General features: G+C 47.1%; 1 protein-coding gene across 2 annotated transcripts in view; it reads right to left on the bottom strand.

The window, feature by feature from the left end:
* The window catches only part of PLXNA4 (plexin A4), a 488,679-nt gene that overhangs the window by 456,816 nt on the left and 9,892 nt on the right, over positions 1-21,971 (bottom strand). For both annotated transcript variants that reach the window (XM_065829757.2, XM_071803541.1), the window contains exon 2: positions 1,381-2,644. In XM_065829757.2, coding sequence (XP_065685829.1) covers positions 1,381-2,559 — 1,179 coding nt within the window. In that variant the 5' untranslated portion in view covers positions 2,560-2,644. The remainder of the gene's footprint in view (positions 1-1,380; positions 2,645-21,971) is intronic.

Consider the following 21,971-nt stretch of genomic DNA (forward strand, 5'->3'; position numbering starts at 1 on the left):
GCGCAGATTTGCAAATGCACCAAGGGGCTTAACAGCACGGGAATGTAACTCCAGTGGGAAGCTCCCAGCTTAAATCTAAAGGCAGCTCTTTAAATGTGCAGAGGCCTGGAGGCTAAACAAAAAGAAATCAAAGCCAGATTTGGGCACAGCCTTTCTCCCTCTGCAATACTCCACAGGGAGCCTTGCAGGTCTAGGCAGAAGAGATCCTGACCAAAATGAAGGGCTTGTCCCTCTGTACGTTCGGTGTGGGACTGTGAGAGTGGTGTAAGGTCACAAAAAGATGCTGAGGGCACTGGTGTAATGGGGAGTTAAGGTAAGGCAGGATCAGTCTCCCTGCAATGACATTTCTGTGTGCGCTCTTCTTGGTTTGTCCTTGTCCTGCAAAGGAACAACAACAGGAATCCCCCAGCAAAGGGGGCTTGAGTACAAAGGAAAGCCGAAGCAATCCCGTATCCTAAGCCCTGACTCTTTCTTGAGATGATGGTGCAGGAAAGTGCTCTGGTGTTTCTTCATATTCCCTTTGCTCAGACTCGAACTCGCCTCTCACTTGAAAGAGCTAATTAAGGAAGGATATCAAAGCCCAGAGAGGCAGCTATTACAGCAGGCTGGGTGCAGTGCCGGCTGTAATGCTGATTTCTGTGCGTGGTATCAAAGCCAGCCGTACACTGACGGGGCTCACACAGAATTTCTGCGATGACACTTTAGTGAACTGAGGGAATAAACTAAGACAATTTCTTAAGACCCTTTGTAGGTCAGGTAGACCGGTCTCTTCCCCAGTCCTGCCCTTAAATCTTGCAGCATTTAATCCTTGATCTGCAGCCAGGCCTTAACTTTTCAGCACAGAGGCAACGCAGAGCTGGCTGGAACCCGGAAGATGAGGGACTTTGATGGTTAATGACCAGTGCTTCTCAGTCCTAGAAGAAACAAATCTCACAAAGCTCCCTGAATAAATCATTCTCTGACTCCAGCCCAGGGAAATAGAACTACACCAGCAGCACAAGCCGTTGACATTATCTAAGTCCTGTCTTGGTTTAGGTTTGAGCCAAGACTGCACCAGGAAATGTGATTTCACCCCTAACGAACGGCACAGTATAATAACAACAAAAGGCAAATTCCTCACAAAGATTCCAAGTCCCCTTGGCTTATTTCATCAGCAAACAGCATGTCTGGGGAGGTCAGAAAGCGATACCTTCCTCAGCTCATCCATGAACAAACTGAGGTGTAAACTGGTTAAATTACATAGTGTGAGCTGGAGACAAAGCCAGGACTAGGATGAGACAGTCTCAGTTCCTTGGCCCCTGCTCCAGTCGTTGAGCCATGCTCTAAGATTTGTGAACACATGATGGGGGTTCAGGTTGGGTGCTTATATGCTTGACTTACCGCGCTGCTACAGGGAATGTCCTTGACTTTGAGCCAGGCCAGATCTAACGTCCCCTCTCCCCTGTAGCAGGACTGCAGTCTGTCCTTGATGCGATCGTTAATCTTTTTCAGGACAAAGATGCAAAGAGCGGACTCATCCAATGACTTCATCTTCCTTTTCTGCCCCTTGGAGAAGACTGTGAAGAGGATATCATCCTCAGGGCCAACATCCAAAGACCTCGCTAAGATGGCTCCAGCCTTAGACAAATAGGCTGCCTGGAGCAACCGGTACTCCACCCCGTTCTTCTCACAGCCAATGGGCACCTCAACATAGGAGTTAAAGGCTGTGTCCTCCTTGCAAAGTCGGACCAGCTTGGAGGTATAAACCTGCTCTTTTGTGGTGGAACCAGGTGGTGAGATCATCTCAGGCTGCAGAGTTAAAAAATAGACGAAGTTACCACTGCTAAAGCCATAGATGTAGTAGATATCGAAGTCAGGGATGATGGTAAATGTGTCTGAGGGAATCTTGATCATAGAGGCCACAAACTCATCATGAAAGACATAGGCAAACATCCCATCTGCCTCGGAGTTCTTGGTGAGCTTTCTGCTAGAAATAGTGGGGAAATACTCAGGTTTGCCATCCACAGCAGTGGCAATGAACAACTTGTCATCCATGTTGCTGTAAGAAACAATGACTCCAAAAACAGAGCCACTCTCATTCACCCCAGAGAGATAATGCTCCTTCTTGTGGAAGGGCTCTCCCAGCTTGAAGAGGTCATCCAGCCTCAAAAGCTTGCAGATACCCTGGTAAAGACTCCCACAGGCTATCAATCGATTCTCCTTGTAGTCTATGAGGAGCATTTTGTTTATGTTGTTAGTGGGCGTCAAGGGTTCATTGCAGGTTTGGACTATCCTGGGAGGATAACACTTGGGATTATCTTCATCTGGACCAGTCTGATGGGTCACCAGGACCTTCAGGTCACTGGAGAGTTTGTAGATCCTGTTGACAGCTCCCAAGTAAATGTGCCCAGTTCTTTCATCAACCACCAAGTGGTTGAAGTTCCCCTCTGCTTGGTCTCCAGTAAAAGTGATGAAGGGCCTCTTTGGATGGAGTGGCTGCTGCCTACCAAGAGGTGACACCGTTGTAGAGAGCAGGAGGTGAGAAACCAGGCAAGTCCATTTCCACATGGCTGGTGACATGGTTAGAAAGGTTTGTATTCCCAAGGGAACGAGGATTAAAAGCTGGAAGTGTCTTCAAAACACCAATCCCCTGGCAGATTTTGTCCTACAAGCAAAGAGAAAAGAAAACAAAAGTACATTACTATGGAGTATTCCTTCCTTCTCCCTCCCGCACAACCGTCCCATCATCAGAGCGTATTTAATTGCTAATCCTCCCTTTCTAGACTCAGAGCTCTCTACTTAAAACCGGCACAAAGGCAGCCCTCCTGAAAGAAAAGATGCTGGTAGAAAAAGCAGAAATCACACAGCAGAATAATAAATCAGCACCCTTTTACTCTCCATTACACACATACACATGCCCCATGGTACAACACAAAAATTCACTGGAAGCCAGAGCGGTGCAGGAGGCTAATGGTAAAAACATCAAGTAGTATTGCTGTTTGCACTGCCAGTTTTCACCTAATTGTGTATTTGCTGTGTAAAACTGAACAGGAGAAGGATTATTATTCTGTTCTTCTGGATGAGGGGCTGAAACCTTGAGAAGGTCAGGGGCCTGCCTACAGGGAGGGGTCCAGATGGATGCTGAGCTCTTTCGCAACCCTTGAAGTTCTCCAGGAAGAAGTCAGCTCTGATCTGACATTAATATTGTCTTGGGGAGACCTCAGTCCAGAATGGGACTGTTTGATCATGTTCTTCGTGGCTTCCAGATCAAAGCTGCCTCATGCCAGTCCGGCTTAGAGTACAGATATAGGAGCTGTGGTGTGCCAGCCTCCACAGCCACATCTACAAAGGCTGTGCAGCCAAGTATGGTGCAAATTGAGCACCAAGTCCCCTCCGTCCCCTGGGCTCTTCACCACGAGTCTGCTCTCCACCCACTGCACAGCCTAGAAAACATCATCTAACAGGGAGATACAGTCCCCACGGGCATCTCAGAGGACTGAGGAGAAAGGGGTTACCTGACTATTAGCAGTAGCACAGTCTAAAGGACCATGAAGTAGGAAAACTAACGCCCCAGGAAACAGCCTGGTGACTTTCCAAAGTGAGGGAAGGAGGTTTCCTTGCACCACGCAGCTTCCTAAAATCTCCCGGGTTTTAACCAGGGTGGTGGGACCAGTTTCCTCACAAGGGGAACAGAAGGGGCAGGGCTGAGCTCTTCTCTTTAGTGACCAATGACAGAACCCCAAGGGAATGGCAGAAGATGTGCCAGGGAGGGTCAGGTTGGACATGAGGAAAAGGTTCTTCACCCAGAGGGTGCTGGACACTGAACAGGCTCCCAGGGAGGTGTCACAGCCCCAAGCCTGACAGTGTTCAAAAAGAGACTGGACAACGTCCTGAGACACACGGTGTGAACTGTGGGGTTGACATATGTGGGAATAAGAGTTGGACTCAATGATCCTTGTGGGTCCCTTCCAACTCAGAACATTCTACGATTTTGTGATTCTATAACAAACACCTTCTGTAATGGGGCAAGCACATCACCAAGCCCCATACTTGTGCTATGGAAATGCACCTTCCTACTCAACACATCCATCTGCTCCCTGGTTCTTCACTTTTTATGGCTGCTTCTGTCCCAGGAACGGCTTTGGCCCTTTATGGCCCCACAGGCCATGTGGGAGATGGAGTCCTACCAGCTCAGGTCTCACCAGCCAAGCTCCTTGAGGAGTGTTGGCTGCACAACCCTTGCTACTGGTCGCCAGGCTGAAGCACACAGGTCTTTCCACCATCCATCCCTCTTTAACACCCAGATCAGGATTTCACAAAACTGTTCTTGATTTTAAAAAGGACACAAGCCAAACCCTGGCTCCACTCACACAAACCAGTGTCCTATCACCTCTCTCACAGGGTGACCTTGCTGAAATCAAGGGTGTAACTGGCTGAGCAAAGGTGATGACAGCCAGCAAGAAGGAGGTAAGTGAAAATCACTGTTTGCAGATCCCAGCGGGGAGGAAGACGCGGCGGTGACACAGGTCTGGATTCGCAGCTTTTTTTAAATCTGTACAACTACCAGTGGAACTGAAAAAAATGACTTCAAGGAATAATAAAGAGAATAAATCCTGTTTTCTTTGGACCTGCAGGCTGATTTGATCTGATAGTGAGAAGGGTAAGTCTGGACTTGCAGAGCTTCCACCACTTTCATGTCACCCCAAATACTTCAAAATTCTCACAGCAGCCAGAATTTCAAAGCCCTTGTATAATATAACCACCTTCACCTCCCACTGCCCTCCCTACCGCGGCAGCCGCAGTCATTGGATAGATGATGGCCAAAGGTCATTTCACATTTACTTTAGGTGTGTTTACCCTGTTCTGCTTTGCCTTTCTGGTCAAGCAAATATTTAATAAAACCAAGCTTATAGTGCAGAGTTTGCAAGACTGTCTTGCGAGCAGGAGAGCACTCGCTCCGTAGGGATATGCAGGCTGGTCACGTAGGCTTTTAATAACCTTTATTGTGATAGACGGAGCGGCGATGGGATGAGATCTCCCTGCACAACAATTCCTCTTTCAGAGACCATCCTGAGAGAGCAGCAGAAGAAGGAACCTCTCCCTGTTTGAGTCCTGTGCTCAGAAACATCACGTGGCGACCCTGAACACCAGCTCCCATCACTTATGAGTTATGATCCATATTTCTACCAGACACTGGTTTGATCAGGCACTAGACATATCTAGGAAGGAATTATTCTTTTTGAGTGCTAAAAAGATATCTATTTTACCCCTACGTTTTGCTGTATTTATGCTCTTCTTAGCCCTGCAGAGTCAGCACAGCTGCAGGACAGGGAAATGGAAACTACCACAACCCAGAAAGCGAAGAGGTGAGAATCAGCCCCTCTTCTTGAGAAAAGGAGGCTGAGGGGAGACCTTGTTGCTGTGTCCTGAAAGGAGGTTGTAGCATGGAGGGTATTGGTCTCACCTCCCAATTAGCAACTGATAGGAAGTGAAGAAACGGCCTCAAGTTGCACCAGGGGAGGTTTAGATTAGATATTAGGAACAATTTCTTCCCAGAAAGGGCTCTCAGGCATCGGGACAGGCTGCCCAGGGCAGTGATGGAGTCAGCATCCCTGGAGGGGTTTAAAAGGCGTTTAGACGAGGTTCTCAGCGACATGGTTTAGTGTCAGGGTTAGGTTATGGTTGGACTCAACGATCCTCAGGGTCTCTTCCAACCAAAATGATTCTATGATTCTATTCTGCAACAGCAGCCATCTGCCCAAAGGTCATCACAACTCCTAGGAGAAGAATCGCAACAAGAGGAAGAAACCTGCCAATTAAAAGTGGTCAACACAGCATAAGACAAGATACGCTCCAGATGTGAAATCTTTGAGGCCCAAGCAGGAAGGAGTCATGACTGAGGTGAGATTGTCGCTTGTAGAGAGAGGGGGTGGCAAAGGGAACTTTGCTCCAGGCAAAGATGGCAAATATGGTCTGGAAACCCCAATAAGAAACTCCAGGAAGGCTGGATGAGTGGGCCCTTTTGCAGAAAGCACTTTGAAAATAGTGAACCTCATGGGGGAAGATGCTCATCTGAAGAGGAAAGAACCTCGACAGTCTGCCAGCACCGATGGCCACCAAGCAAGCACAGGAGGAGACTTTTGGGTCAAAGCAAGGAGAGTCGGAGCCTGGGGCTATGTTGCCATCTTCCATCAGCCATCAGAGTGGCCCTAGGAGCAGGATTTTCTCTCTGTAATGCTGCTGGCACTCGTTCATTCTCTCCCATCTGCTCATGTTGTTTGCCCTGCACCCTCTGTCCTGGAGTCCCAATCATTACTTGAGCCTCTAAGTGAAATAATTTATAATTTTGGCTTAATTAATAAATAACAGCAGAGGGCAGAGGCAAGGAGCACTGGTTGTTCAGCTTGCAGAATAGAGCAGGGTTTGTACTACCCCTTAGAGGATGCACCAAGGAGAAGGGAGTTATGCATGTCTTTTTATTACTCATGTCTGGATTGCAGAAACTGTAGCAGCTGGGAAGATAAATAATATAAATAAGACATACCCAGTCTCTTAGGCTGGTAGATCTACAAGAGAGTAATTATATTATAAGAAAAAAGCAAATAAACAAAAGGCCACAGCGAGCAGGCAGTGAGGCTCTGAGCTGGATGTTTCCAAAATAAACCCAAACTGCCTTCCCGCAATGACCAGGCTCACTTATCTTTTCCCCCAGAGACATGGCCAGCAGTGATGCCATGACCCACCATGTAGGGCTCCTGTGTGACACTAGACTGTCCCTCTATGTGGCCTCTGCCACAACAGTCTCTTCACCAGCACACTGAAGGTCCCTGGGCCACAGGTCCTAACAATATAAAGCTTTTCCTCAAGACTGAATCTCCTGGGTGAGTGTCTTCTTCATCCCACACCATAAAAAAGCCAAGACACTGCCTAATTCCTTCTCTGTCCATGGTTAGGCTGGGGTGCTACATAACCTTCAAAGAATCATAGACTCACAGAATACTTTGTGTTGGAAGGCATCTTCAAATCTCATCCAGTTCCCTCCCTGCCATGAGCAGGGACATCTTCAGCAGCCCAGGTTGCTCAGAGCCCCATCCAGCCTGGCCTGGGATGTCTCCAGGGATGGTTCATCCACCACCTCTCTGGGTAAACTGGGCCAGGCTCCCACCACCCTCAGTGTAAAAAATTTTATGACATGCAGCAAACCCAAAGCAAGATATCATTCTATTTTTCAGCACTGGAGCTACACCAGATTTGAACCTAGTCTGGACATGAAATCGAAGCAGAGGAAGCCTTCTCACAAATCCAGCTGTTTCAGACAGGGTTCCATCCATGGTCAGAGGAAGGTCTCAGAGTCAGCTCCCACACAAGGTCTCACACCACTCTCTTGCCTATGGAGCAAGCAGCTCAACTCTATGGTTGGCAAATAATACATTCCTTGTAAGAACATTTGAATTCACAGAGTTTGATTTAAGGACTGATTTCCTCCTGAAGGACAGAAAGTTATGATGCTACTCTACAGTGTGGTTACATTTTTGCTGTTATTGACCATTTCCAGCAAAGGTTAGAGACCACTGAGTTAGAGAATGCAGCTTGGTTCTGCTAAGGGCTCTCCAGGCCAAGATCCCAAGACTCTACAACATGCAATCCTATGGTAAATAAGCGGGGTCCTAGTCTCTTAACTTCTTTTAACTGAGTCGGTGGCTGATATTAGATGGGAAAGACAGGGAATGCTGAACGCACTATGCACTATGGCTGTGCAAGTAGGAATAAATCAGGAATAAAGAGGACACAGAGGACTGGTCTGTCAACTGAGAGGGAGGAAAGGACTTGGGAAGTGTACAGGAAGAGGGGAAAGAGAGAGATGGGATGTTTGGTTTTGTTTGACAGTCACAAAATCCATGGTCACCTCCCTGTGCTAGAGACTGGGACAAATCCATGTCACTGCAATGACAGCTCATGAAAGGAACAGGTCACAGGGTGAACATGGGAGACAACAATATCTCACCATTTGGCTCACACACACACACAACGCTCCTGTGATCAAAGGTGGTACAATTCACATCACCAGGTCCACTGCCATAGCCATGTGTTGGCAGCAGGGATGTTGCAATGACAGCTTCAAGAAGAACCATGCATGAAAGCTTGGCCGCAACGAGTCATGGAGGCAAACCCACCTTGGGTCCAACTCCAGCCAGGGTCTCAGAGCAAAAGTACGTGTTAAAATCTAGACCAGGACCAAAATGTGCTGAAAAACAGCATTGGCAGAGGGAACAAATCACAGAATCATTGAATCATTTTGGTTGGAAAAGACCTTTAAGAGCAAATCCAACTGTTAACCCAATACTGTCACTAAACCGTGTCCCTAAGAACATCATCTACGTGTCTTTTACACCCCTCCAGGGATGGTGACTCCACCACTGCCCTGGGCAGCCTGTTGCAATGCCTGACAACCCTTTCCATGAAGAAATTTTTCCTATTATCCCATCTATTGAGGCTGTTTCCTCTCATCCTGTCACTTGTTACTTGCGAGAGGACCAAGCACCAAGAGTGATCCACCACCTCCTCCTGCAAACCGGGTCTGAAACCCTAGTGGGACGTTCTCCACCAGGTAGCACCAAGTTAGGAGCAACCCAACAGCTCACAGGGCTCCAATGGCATGGCTGGGTGGTTAATGAAGCCTGGTGTTAATCAGGCGGCACACTCCTCTGTTTACTTTTGCTCCATTCAGGCACTGCTATTCATTTCCCGGGATGCAGGAGACCGTGCACAGATGCTGACGAAGCAGACATCCAGCACACGGCGATTCAGCACCAAGTGCGGCTACACAATCCCTTTAATCTCAGCTAAAGATTTTTTTTTCCCCCTCGTTTCCTTTAATAAACCCTGATTACCACGGATAGAAGCTTTTCTTTGGGATCAGACATAGCGAGAAAACTCATATGGAGATTTTGTTGGCAGCTCCCCCAACAAAGACCGGCTTCTAGCTTCAGCTAAATCCTTTCTCCCTGAACTTACAACCTGTCCAACACCTGACAGAAACTAAAGGCGAGTTTCTCTTGCAGGGCATCCCACGCCAGAGCATCTTTTCTTTAGAGCTCACTGCAATTAAGAGATCCCAGCTCAAGCTGCCGCTTGTCCCAAATAAAGAGATTAATTTCAGGAGCAATTTGTTAGCAAGGGCACTTAAGCTAAGGCGGGACTTCCTGGCTTTCCCTGGTCACACAGATTATTCTATTCCATTCTATTCTATTCCATTCTATTCTATTCTATTCTATTCTATTCTATTCTATTCTATTCTATTCTATTCTGTTCTGTTCTGTTCTGTTCTGTTCTGTTCTGTTCTGTTCCATTCCATTCCATTCCATTCCATTCCATTCCATTCAAGCACTCAGATGTGGCCATCACCTCGTTACCTGTGCGTCTGCCAGAAGCAAATTAAGTGACGGGATTAACAATTGTCATAAGTGGGACTTTCTTTATTTTTCCCAGTTTCCTCATGTGATAAAACTGCATGGGGATGGTGTCTCTGCCTGCATTTCAGACTTGGTTTCCTAGAAGCAAAAGCAGGTCAGAGCTGTGCTCCTTTGTGCTTGGCAGGGAGAGCAGAGAGTTTTTGTAATGGTTTCTCAGTTCCTCCAGGAATTTGCTACACAGAGACTTGAATGAAAAAAAAAAAGAAACAAAATATTCAGTGCCACAGAAACAAGAATGAAGTTTTGAGGTCATGGAAATAACCTACAAATCCAGAGACCCTGTTTAAACTCTTTTTTCTGGAGCAGACTCGCCTGAAAGTATTCCGAGGTTAAATCTACTAAAATTATTCCTTATCACAGTAACTGGGGAAATGTAAACCCCCAGACAAACAAACTACGGTAGCAAGAGCACACAAGGTCACTGATTTTAAGCAAACCGTGTCACAGCAGTGTCTAACTTTGTTGATCCTACCTTAGGGAATGTGTGTATGAGACCATAAAGGTCCAAAGCACTGAGAAAAGTGAAGAATTGCCAAAAGCCGGAGTATCAGGTTGACTTCTGTTTCAGTGTCTCGTTCTTGTCCCCTACAAGCCATTATACACTCCTGGGCCTCTGTTCGCCTCACTAAAAGATGTTTCTCTATTTCACCGAGGTGTAACTCTTATGGGGTTGGCAGTGCCGAGTTGGCCAAGAAATTAAAAGACATTTAACAGGTGAGGAGAATAAGCACAACCCCTGCCCCTAAAGGAAAGATTAATATATTAAAGAAAATGAACTAGGTTTCATCCCAGCAGGTCTCCCCAGCTTGTATAGCAATTGCAGTTTTAGGACAGCCTTGAGGGAAACGGCGTTTCCTTCTTCAGAAGTCAAGCTTATGCTCGCAAATTCCCTTCAGGGCTTTGGGGAGTCTTTAAATTTTCTGGACCTGGTCAAGATGGGAGCCCTAAAACACCGCTTTGAACCTTTAAAGAGCCAGGAACAGGCTCTGACCGCAGGTTTCTCTGAGAGTCAGCAGGCAGCTACTTTTTTGTCGGCTAAGGATGTATAAAACAGTTTATGTTGCATTCAATGCCAACGGGTAGATGTTTCTCTCTGCTTTGCAAACTTAGGAAGATCTGTGAGACACAAGTCCTGTCTCACAGGTTGAAGTCTTGTAATCAGGACTCCACAAAGAGCCAAATCTCATAAGATAGAGACCATATTTCAGCTGTGTCCCAAAAGCCTGGCACAGACACAGTTCTATATTCCCAGTGATTTTGTGATCACTGGCTATATCACTCTCTAGATCTCCATGAGACACCAGCAAGGGTAAAATGTGAGTTTCAAGGAAAAAACAAAACCTTTAGATGTTCAGGCTGAGAGAGTTGGGGTGTTCAGCTGGAGAAGAGAAGCTCCGGAGAGATCTCAGTGCGGCCTTTCCAGACTTAAAAGGGGCCAATAAGAAAGATGAGGACAGACTTTTGAGCAGGGCCTGTTGCAATAGGACATGGGATGATGGTTTTAAACTAAAGGAGGGAGATTCAGGCTGGACGTGAGGAAGAAATTTTTGACCTTGAGGGTGGTGGGAGCCTGGCCCAGGTTGGCCAGAGAGGTGGTGGATGAACCATCCCTGGAGACATCCCAGGCCAGGCTGGACGGGGCTCTGAGCAACCTGAGCTGCTGAAGATGTCCCTGCTCATGGCAGGGGTGGCACTGGGTGAACTGGGAAGGTCCCTTCAACCCGAACTGTTCTATGATTCTATGATCTACTGGTTCTTGGAGCACCAAGGTCTATGTATGGAGGTGGGGAAACAACTTGCATAGAATTCGCAAGGAGAGAATCCATAATCTTCAGAATCCAAGATTTCCCTATATATTCAAAATGCAGCTGAGACAGAGCAGCCTGAGAGACGTGGGGTAAAAACAACAGGACTGGGAAAATCAGAGGTGATACCAGGGTGGGGAATAAGGTTTGGAAATAAAGCTTTAGAGGGATGTAGGGCTAGTGGATTTGCTGCATAGGGTCAGCTTAACTGCAAACCAGATGAGCTTCAGTTACTGGTGACCAGTACTTGATGGTTCAGAGACTATGGGAAGTTCTCTCAAACTAAGAGTGTATAACTGACCAGCACAATGTAATTAATACAGAGCATACCTCTGTAGAGCATACCTCCAGAGGATCTGGGATCCTCTAGATTAAGGACCATCAATCCTGCTATTATACCAAACCTTACAGTTGGAAATAAGCTGAACACACAGCAGGAACATAAAGAAAATGCTGCTGACAATACTATAATGCTGGGAGGAAGGAGTCAGATAGAGCTGTGATGATTTCTCTTCACTGACACAAGGTTTGCAGCAGAGGCGAGAATGGAGTCTCCCTTTATGCTTTATTCAGCATAAAATTTCCTCCTTTCATTTGTGGCAGGTATCCAGCCCATTCTGGAGTAGCAACCACCAGCTATAGACGAGGCCACTGAAAAGATGTGACACAGCAAATTCTTCATCTTTGGCTTCTCACGTGAGCGGCTGAAGAGAAGAGATGAACAGTACAGCCTCATAAAACAGGGATGGCTGGACCACGTCAAGTTTTAGCCAGATCTCGAGTCCAACACACACACTATCACTAGTGGGATGGAGCAGCGCTGACTGGCATTTGCTCTCCCAAATCTAAAGGAAAACTTCAGTTTACTGCAGCCATTAGGAATATTTTTATAGTGACATCTGTAATGGAGATTACAGGAAAAAAAAGGGCAGAGTAGAGGGGCAGGAGAACCTCTCTGACCTACTGACCAACGCCTTCTAACCCACCCCAGGTACCACTGGCCTTCCTGGCCACAAGGGCCCAGTGCTGGCTCATGCTCACCCTGCTGTCCCCAGGACCCCCAGGTCCTGTGATTCCTCATTTTACAGATGGTGCAGGAAGTCACCACAACAGGTTCTTTCGGTATAGAAGCACCTGCAAAACTCAACCCACCTTACAAAAAAACACCTGAATAAACTTACTAATTTACTATTAATTTTCTCTTCCAGTGTCTTTTGTCCCCACAAGGCAGAGGACAAGCCCAGCTGCTGCCAACACATACAAAGGCCAATGGGAAGTTATTCTTAGAGCCCTGGCTGGCGGTTGCTGCAGGATAACCAGCTCCAAATCGTGCCTGACAGTCTCGAGATAGTGCTGAGCTAGACAGGACACCTACAGCCAGGATCAGACACAGACAAGAGTCAGAATTGTGCCAGTATGGGTAAAAAGATAATCACCTGCTCTGGTTGTTGTAACAGAAAGATTAAAAGAGAGCTGATGTTGTATACACATGCAGAGGCTGCATTTGCAAGGAGGCACACAAATCTATCCTGTACAGCATACAAATGTATTTATTTTTTGCACAAAATTATGCAATTCCCGTACTCGCGGTGCAGGGCCGTGTGTGCATGCATAATTACACCGAGCGTTAGCAACACCTATAGCTCAGGTTGGCTGACAGGTTCTGTACTAAGACTCGGGTTTAAGGTCCTCATTACTTTGACAGACCTGAACTGCTCAGGGGACAATTTCCTCAGCTTGGTGTCTGCCTCGGGCTAACATCGCCGGAGAAAGTTGCATTCAGAATAGTTTGGGCAATTCTGAGAACTAAATTAGGAGAAAAGTTTTTGCAAGTTATTGATTTATTGTTTTCTGTATTCAACCTTATTTATATTCTTTCCACTGTCATACTGAAAAGCTTTCTTGTTTTGGAGTGAAAATTGGGAAGGTCCTCCCCTACTGTTATTGGGGTCTTCTGGCCGTGCCTGAAAGTCTATGTAAATTTGACCAAATTACAGCGTTTAATAATAAATACATTGCAAGCGAAAGTTTTGCCTTTTCCACTGGATCAAAGAGCGCTTGGGCCATCACCACAGGAGGAGTAAAACATGCTCAACATCAGGGTTTTCCCCACGCTTATTTGCTGTGTCAGCTGGAGGCTCTCGTGGTGCTACCGAGGAAAACTCTTCTGTGCTCCCTCACGGACTTAACGAAGCAGCTCAGCTTAATTAACCCGATCGGAATGCAGAAGTGGAGGATGCTCTGACACAAGGAAGGGAAGGCTGGAAAGCAGAGGAGGGAGAGAAAACTGGGCAGGGATAATTTAGGAAAAGGGATAGGAGCAGAGATTGGGAAATGTGAGCAGACTGCTGATTCGTAAGTTCTGTAACCATTGAAACATCCCCTCCTTATGAATGGGGCATTGATCCCGTGATTCCTGTGTCTCCTGATTCCCCTAAGACGAGTTTCCTCCAGCTGCTGACAAATCCAGAGGTCAAATCACTTACACAGGGTTAAAGTTCTGGGGAGAAATTTCCATTTTTGCCTTGCTCAAGAGCTTAGAAAATGCGTATGAAAATTAAAAAGGCAACTGCAGGAAGGAAAATAATTAAAAAAAAAAATGCAAGTAGATGCTAAACTATTGCAAACTATTTCAGACATAGCCAACATATTCCCTAACCCTCCTGTGTGCCTTAAGAGGGTGCAGGAGGTCCTCCTGAGCAAAGGACACTACCACCCCATTCCAATGCCTTCTCAACACCAATATTTAGTGTCAAGCCTGGACCAAGTCACTAAATTATGAGACTTAACAGAACTAGGAGCAGCAGCCCTTACTTACAGGCTATTCCTGTATATGTTAAAGCCACATGAATCACATGGGAGGATGGGGTGGCACAGAGCCTGACGACATGAGGTTGCTGTTATTTCACCATCCCAGCATAACTCACACCAGTACGTCACACCTTGTCCTGAAGGGTCCTTCCAGCTCCCCCAGTAAAAGAACACATTGCTGCTTGCAAGGGCAACCAGCAGCTCTAATCAATGTGTTCCTACTAAGAACAGGTCCTCACTTCCAGATGTTTCAGTCTAGAAACACCCCAGGGAGACAGACGTCCAGGGAGGTGAAGACTTGGCCAAGGTCACACAGCATCATAGAACAGTTTGGATTAGAAGGGACCTTCAAGTCTCATCCAGTGCCACCCCTGCCATGAGCAGGGACATCTTCACCAGCTCAGGTTGCTCAGAGCCCCGTCCAGCCTGGCCTGGGATGTCTCCAGGGATGGTTCATCCACCACCTCTCTGGTCAACCTGGGCCAGGCATTCACCACCCTCAGGGCCAACAATTTCTTCCTCGTATCTGTCCTGAATCTCCTCTCCTTTAGTTTAAAACTCCTACCCCTTGTCCTATCGCAAAGACCCTGCTAAAAAGTCTGTCAGTGTGGTTGAAACAACTACAGCCCATGTGTTTAAATACCAGCTCAGTGTCACAGTGACAACTGTTCTGCAGAGCCACACATGCAGCACCAGTAGAACCTCCTTTATAGTGGATTTTCTCTATTATTACCTTCTTTGGTCCACGTTTTAGGAAAATACACACACATCCTAATGGCTCTGGAGTGGTAAATTCCCATCGGTCTTAAACCTATCCACTCCACCAGCACTTTTCCAGCATCAGCAGAATAGGTGCATTATACACTTGAGTGTCATCATTACAGCTACTTTAAATAGTTCAGCGGTCACCATGTTCAGCTGCCAGTCTGCACGGGTGCACCCGGGGCATCCTGAAATGATACAGCGCAGAGTCCTGGCATCCAGCCTGCAGAACCCAGGGGAGGAAGGGAAGAGGTGGCTGCTGCTGCTGCTAAATCTCTCTGCAATTTATATGTGCTCTTCGCCATACTGACAAACTTCGAGAGGAGACACTGTCAGGCTGCCATCGCTTTGTAGACAGCTCGCTGCTGCTGCAAAGCACATCTGCGAAATGCAAAATCCTTCCATAAATATCTTCCCTGGGCCAGACACCCAGACGTGGGTGGAAGCTGCAGGTGTTCTACACTTTTGCAGGGTCTAACCCTGCATTTGCACGAGCAATGCCTAGTGCTATCAATAAATCAACAAATCACCCTAGAGCAGCCACAAGGCGGGTGATGCAATTGTTTTAGCTGTTTGCACAGCTTCGTAATTGCAGATCCATCATCACAAAGGATTAGCTGCGCTAGGATAGGTGTTACAGAGAAGACCCAGTACCCGAAACATGCATACGAGCCATTCAGCCTGCAAAAGATAGTTTATGGGTTTGCAGTTACCAGTGGTTTCAGATCTGGGTTGTACTGTCCAGAAGAAAGTTACTGGTTTGCCTAAAGCCAGCTGCAAGCGAAATCTCACCCCAAACTCTAATTCAGTCCAGATCCAAACACCATCTGCTTTGTTCATCTCTGCTCGCACAGTCGAAAGGCACCTGTGTCTGAGTCGAGGGGCATTTTTAACGTGGGGGCGTGGGAAGGTCGTCTCTGTTCATAAAATCTGGCTCATTAGAAACTGAGACCTCACTAACCCAGGCTGTAAGAGCCGAAGAAACACTACAAAACAGATGCACAGGTGCTGAAAGAGAAAGACCCACAGAGGAGTGTTTTCCACGTGCCATTCGCCCCTCTGAGCTGCATCGCAGAGGGCAAGCCTGCCCTCATTTTCCCACTGCCTCCACCTCTCCACTCATTCCTCTTTCCAAAACAAGACTTGTTGACCTCTTCCCTTATCCCACAAGATCCTACAGCTGCACTTTGAGTGCTGTACGACTCTCAAATACTGTAAAAAAGCGTGCAAGCCTACGCCTGTGCACCCCTGCGCTTAGGGAAGGAATCACTCACAACTGCTTCAACGTGACACAAGAGCATCTCCGCTGTTTGTGGAGAGCATCATCCGAGGACCTCAGGTAAGGGACTGGAACACACAGTGTCCTGCCCTGGCTCCTGCATGGCTGGGACACACAGCCTGGGGACAGCTGGGGACACCTGGGTGGCTGCAGATGGATGGTAGCAACATGAGGCACCCACTCAAATGGGAGGTTGGGCTGAAATTTGCCCTCACTTCCAAAGTTAGAGGTTGTAAATCTTTTTTGCTTTGACTTGAGGAAAAAGGCAGCGGGGAGAGGAAGGGAAATGAAGTTTGGGTTGTTGACCGTGTCATTTGGCTGAATGCAGCATTGGTTTGAACTGGGCGCTGCTGAGCTTACTGGGACAGACCTGAGGAGCGCGTCCAAGTGCCACTTCTGGGCTTATTTAAGTTTTTTTACTTAGTAAAATAAAAGCATGGTGCTAAATAGAGACACAGACTTCTCCAAGAAGGCAGCAAGCCCATCTAGCAGCTCCTTTTGCCAGACTGACCCTTGTTAGGTCAGTGTCAGCAAACACACTCAGAAACCATACAAACATAGAATAATTTTGGTTGGAAAAGACCCTCAAGATAATCAAGTCCAGCCATTAACCCAACACTGGTACCAAACCATGTCCCTAAGAACCTCATCGATGTGTCTTTTAAACCCCTCCAGAAATGGTGACTCCACCACTTTCTCAGGCAAACAATGAGAACTAAACCAAGTTTCACAAACTCCACAGCTCAATAGTGTGGGGCCCATCAAACTCCAAATTGCCCTCTGTTTCTGCAGTAAATAGGAAATCCCCATCAGCTGTCTGCAGAAGGGAACCCACAGCTGTGGTCCTACCAGATGCTGGAGAGCCGGGGTAACAATTGTAAGCAGCATACACAGGTGTAAAAATGCGATCACAATCCTATGGGTTATTAATAACAAGATATTTCTCCTCTGCGGCCATCTGCATCCCATCCACCCCCACAAATCCGGCACTTTCCTCTCCCAGCTATAACACTTTCTCTCTCATCCAGTGCAGATAATTCCCTTTTTTTTCCATTGCTTTCAAATCATGCACGAAGGTAACGCTCGACAGGCAGTTTCTCTGGTATAGTCCATGCAGACTAACATTGTGCCAAGCACCATGAACTCAGAACAGAGGGTTTTCTACCAGGATGCCAGAAATAATACAAATAAACTCTTCTTCTCTCCCTGGCTTTATATCTACAGCTCCCACACATCACTACCAGCGGGGCTTTAAAACTAAAACAGACTGGGCCTACGTGACTTGAATTTATTCTGGAAATTTATCTCTTCTTGCTGAAAGCTCTGTGTTTGCTTGATCTTCCTGCCTTCCAAGTCCTACAAGTGCCACATGTTGCACAGCTGGATCCCTGACAGAGGAAGAAAATAGGAGGGAAGAGAGAACAGATTATATATATATATATATATGTGTGTATATATATATATAAATGCAATGGCCAAGGTTTTCAAAAGTCGCCTGTGAACTTCAGCAAAGTAGCTTCAGATATCTCCAAGGGACCTCTGTGCAGGAAACACAGAGCTCTTGAGCTTCCAAAAATCTGCTCTCCATGGGCAGAAAAGGAAACGGGGAGCTCCTGAGGACTTGCTGCTCTGAAGATGCTCAAGACCAACTCTTGCAGGAAAGGATTTGCAGAACAAAAGCTGTATCGGTGAAGGCTGGAGATAAGGCAGCCGGGAGGAAGAAGGATAGATCCGTGTGGTAGCAAACGAAACGCTGGCTACTTTTAATTCTCAAACTTGCTGGGGTGTGACTACTAAAATAACAATGTGCTTGTTCAACACCAGGAGAATTTGTTCACCCTCAGCAGCTGTAACAGGGGAATATCACCGGGCTCCAGCACAGCTAATGGTCCAACATAGACATGGGCAGCAACATCCAGCCTGCCATGCCAACTATAAAGTAAGAAAAGCTAAGGGGAAGAAAGTCCTATTGAAAAGGATTTAAATATATATACATATATATATATATAACACAAAAGGAGAAAATGAAGAAAATGTTATTTCCTCTGAAATGAAGTATTGCACTCTGTAACATGATGGGGGGAGTGGGAAATCAAAAACAAAGCAAACTAGAGATTCAGTTCATAAATACAGGAGAAGGTCAGCTTCCTACTCACCAATAGCTCAGTCCGGTGGGAATTGAGCGTGGTATTTGATACAAGGCAGATATTTGATTCCTTCCTCTACGTGGGAAGGTTGACACATGCATCTTTCATCCCTTCATCTACCTTCCCCACCACGTAACGGCATCACCAGGGGCTGGTTTATGTCCCTTCTGTCACCCCCCCTGCTTCAACAGCAACATAAACCAGTTTAAAATCCTCTCCCACTTAACACCAAGCTGAGGAAGGGATGATTTTTTTTCCTTGTTGGAGAACAGGCAGTTGTTGGAAAAGCTTCTACCTCAGCCCAGCAACAACAAGACCTTGGAAGAGGCTAATTACAGGTGACGAAGTAAGTCACCCACTGACAGAGAGCAGCGAGGAAGAGACAGGCGAGCACAAACCTGCACTTGGAGACCTTTTCGCTTATTATAAAATAAAGCTGTTTCTGCTGTCTGCATTACCGGTGAAGGAGAAAGGACAAGCACCAAGTGAAACTGCTGCATGGAAAGGGCTGTGGTTTTCTCTTCCAGCTCACTATTGCAAGTCAAAGAAACACAATCTTCAAGCATCACACTGTAATTTCTGCGTATCTTCGTGCACGTATGGAGAAGCCTCAAAAAATCCTATACACACATACGTACATATCCAGAATGAGGGGAGGCAGAGCAGGAAAGCAGCCTGCGTGGTCACCTAGGCTGCTGCTGGGGGCCAAATCATAGAATCATAGAATCACTTTGGTGGGAAGAGACCATCAAGATTGAGTTCAATCATTAACCCAACCCTGGCACTAAACCGTGTCCCTGAGAACCTCATCTATGGATCTTTTCAACATCTCCAGGGATGGTGACTTCACCAGTTCCATGGGCAGCCTGTTCCAATGCCTGATAATCCTTTCCAGGAAGAAATTTTTGTAATATCCAATCTGAATTCCCCTGGCGCAACTTGAGGCCGTTTCCTCTCATCCTGTCATTCGCTACTTGGGAGAAGAGACCAACACCCTCCATGCTCCAAGCTCCTTTCAGGCAGTTCAGAGATCAGAAGGTCTCCCCTCAGCTCCTGTTCTCCAGCTGAACCCCTCAGATCCCTCAGCCACTCCCATCACACTTGTGCTCCAGTGCCTTCACTAGCTTCATGGCTCAACACACCCCATACATCAACCAGTGGGACACATGGAGATGTCTGCATGAGGATGAGTCTGTGCGCAACCAAGGGCTGAGAAAACAGATCGTCACCGAGTCACAATCTGCTTGGGATGTCCTTCAGGCTCATGGCACCTTGTGCTGCACCACTTGGGTGCTCATGGCCAAGTTCCAGAAGAACCACTCAGAGGGATGAGGAGTGATGCACAACCTTCATCTCTACCCTTGACAGCCCCTCTCAATCAAGGGATATTGGAGGAAATAGAACTGGGTTTGTTCTAAATCTCTCCTAACTCTGGCTGTGCAGCAAGGCTGCTCTTCTCCAGACATCTCATCCTGGACCTACAAGACCTTTCCTGAACTGTGAGCAAAATCAGCAACAAGCTCCGAAAAGCGCAGGGTGAACAGATCGGCATTTTCTAACCATGGGGATTTTGCATCCGTGTGTGGAAATGTGTATATTAATGTGCATTTGTATGTATATGTGTAAAATATTAAATATATATATCTGGATGCATGCATGCAGTTGTATTTAAGGAAACCACAGATGAATGACAGAGCTGGGCACGTGCAGGCAGTATGATGCAACCCAAATCTTTCTTATGCTGTAGGACAATCAAGACTTTTTCTCTGAAATGAAAGCAAAAAAGGGTCCAAAACAGCTGGAAAAAAGGGTGATGCATATGAGAAACCGCCTTTTCTCTGGCTCATGCATAACAGAGAGTGTGTGTGTGTTTGTGAGCTGCAGATGAGTCAAAGTCTGAGGGCTGCCTTGTGTCAGCCATTGACTGTGCCAATGACAGCAGTTCCCGACAGCCTTTAATAACAGCAATTTTAGACCCTGGAGCGGTAGGGGGGCAGGTGAGGGGGAAGACGAGTGCTTCTCCTGCAGGCTGGTGCACAAACCATCCCGCATTCTTGCCAAAATGCGTTCGAGGCACCCGCTGGTGGCTCCATAATTGCAGCCCACGTTGTGACGTGTTATTCTAAGGGGTAACAGAGGGCACAACTGGGAAAACAACTTTACATACACGGGAGTAAAGGGGGGGGTCCCATCACCAGGAAGACACTGGGGGTCAGGAAGGGGTGGACCAGGTGGTGGTTTGGGAGGACTCATCCCTACCACACTTCTCGGTACGGCACAAGGTACCTCTGTGGGGTCACACTGTGACCATCCAGATTTATACTGGGAAGTAACCAGGACACAAGGAGTTATCGCTATTTCCATGCAGAATAGCTTAAACAGAGACAAATATGTGCAGAGCAGCAGGTCACAACGAGAAGACACAAGCCTCGCTGTTCTCCTGCACCTTGGCTTCCTAGTGTGAAGGTGGGAAATAAGCCCCAGCATCCCATGGATGCTGGAAAGCTCAGACTTGTGAAGATGCTAAAAATCTTCAGCTTTGGGAAGAGCTTCAGAGGACATCATGTTCTGATTATTTACTTCTCCAAGCTAAGGAGAGACTTACTTCACACACCACCTCCTGGAAAGGCGGAAAAATCAGATGTGTCAAATAAGTAGGAAATGAAAATTGACTTGATAGCTCCTTCCCCTTCCTAATGGGTAATACTCATGTAATTATGCCTGTTTGCCTTCTCTTTTTTCTGCTTTCTTTAAGACATTATGCAAAGAGAAATTTGTCCTAAAAGTTGTTACTTTCATTCGGAGGCATCCCGTTGAGCTGTTTGCCATGCTAAGGCAGGCAAGAGCAGCGACTCCATTATAAGGGAGGAAAAAAAACCTCCTGAATGGCTCTGATAGGTGTTGGTTTTAGCATCCGACTCCTGCTGCATGTGGTTTGTCTCTCTCCCCTCCCTTCTCCATCAGTCAGAGGGATGCAGCCCCAAGGATGTCCCACGTCTCCTGCTCTCTGTGGACCAAGGCGAGAAGCCCCTGGTCTCTTGGAGCCATCCAAGCAGAGAAAGCCAGAGGTTACAAAGATGCTCTGAGTCCAGCAGTCAAAATGACTCTGTTTCCAGTGGGAATTTGGGCAGAAACCTGGGACTTCAAGGTCTCACAGCTGGTGGGATCCAAGGGGACAACTCACACCGGTGCCAAGTCCATGCCACCCCTTGGGTGACTTCTCTCCAAATGCATTAGTGTCACAACCCAGTACCCAAGCAGCTGGCTGCAGCTCAGGGTGGAGAAAAAGGGGTGCACAGAAGCCAAACATGACCCCTCCAGGCCCACAGCAACATGAGCAACCCTACCAAAAAGTAGCAAGCTTTCATTTGCCACAGCCAGCTTCTCTCCTTTAGCGAAGGTCCCATTTAGTGCTCCATTGCAGGAGAAGCAGGACAAGCAGGAGCATCTCCCAACCATTGATACCACAGAGATGGGCTGGATGCAACCCCACGCTAGCAACTGAATGCTGCACCTACGGTGTGGGTTGCAGGGGTTTCTGACAGAGCAAGGGGTGAGAATTCAGCCCTCCAGACCCCCACAGTGGACCCCCCCATCTTCCCCTCCACCTCCAACCTACACTTCCCAGGAAGGTCCCCCCCAGCCTTGCTCTTGCACCCCGGGTGTGTTTTTCTCTCTTCTCCACAGGGAGCACAGCTTCCAAGAAGGCAAACAC

Source organism: Patagioenas fasciata, chromosome 1 (genome assembly GCF_037038585.1).
Source record: "Patagioenas fasciata isolate bPatFas1 chromosome 1, bPatFas1.hap1, whole genome shotgun sequence".
Taxonomy (NCBI): Eukaryota; Metazoa; Chordata; class Aves; order Columbiformes; family Columbidae; genus Patagioenas; species Patagioenas fasciata.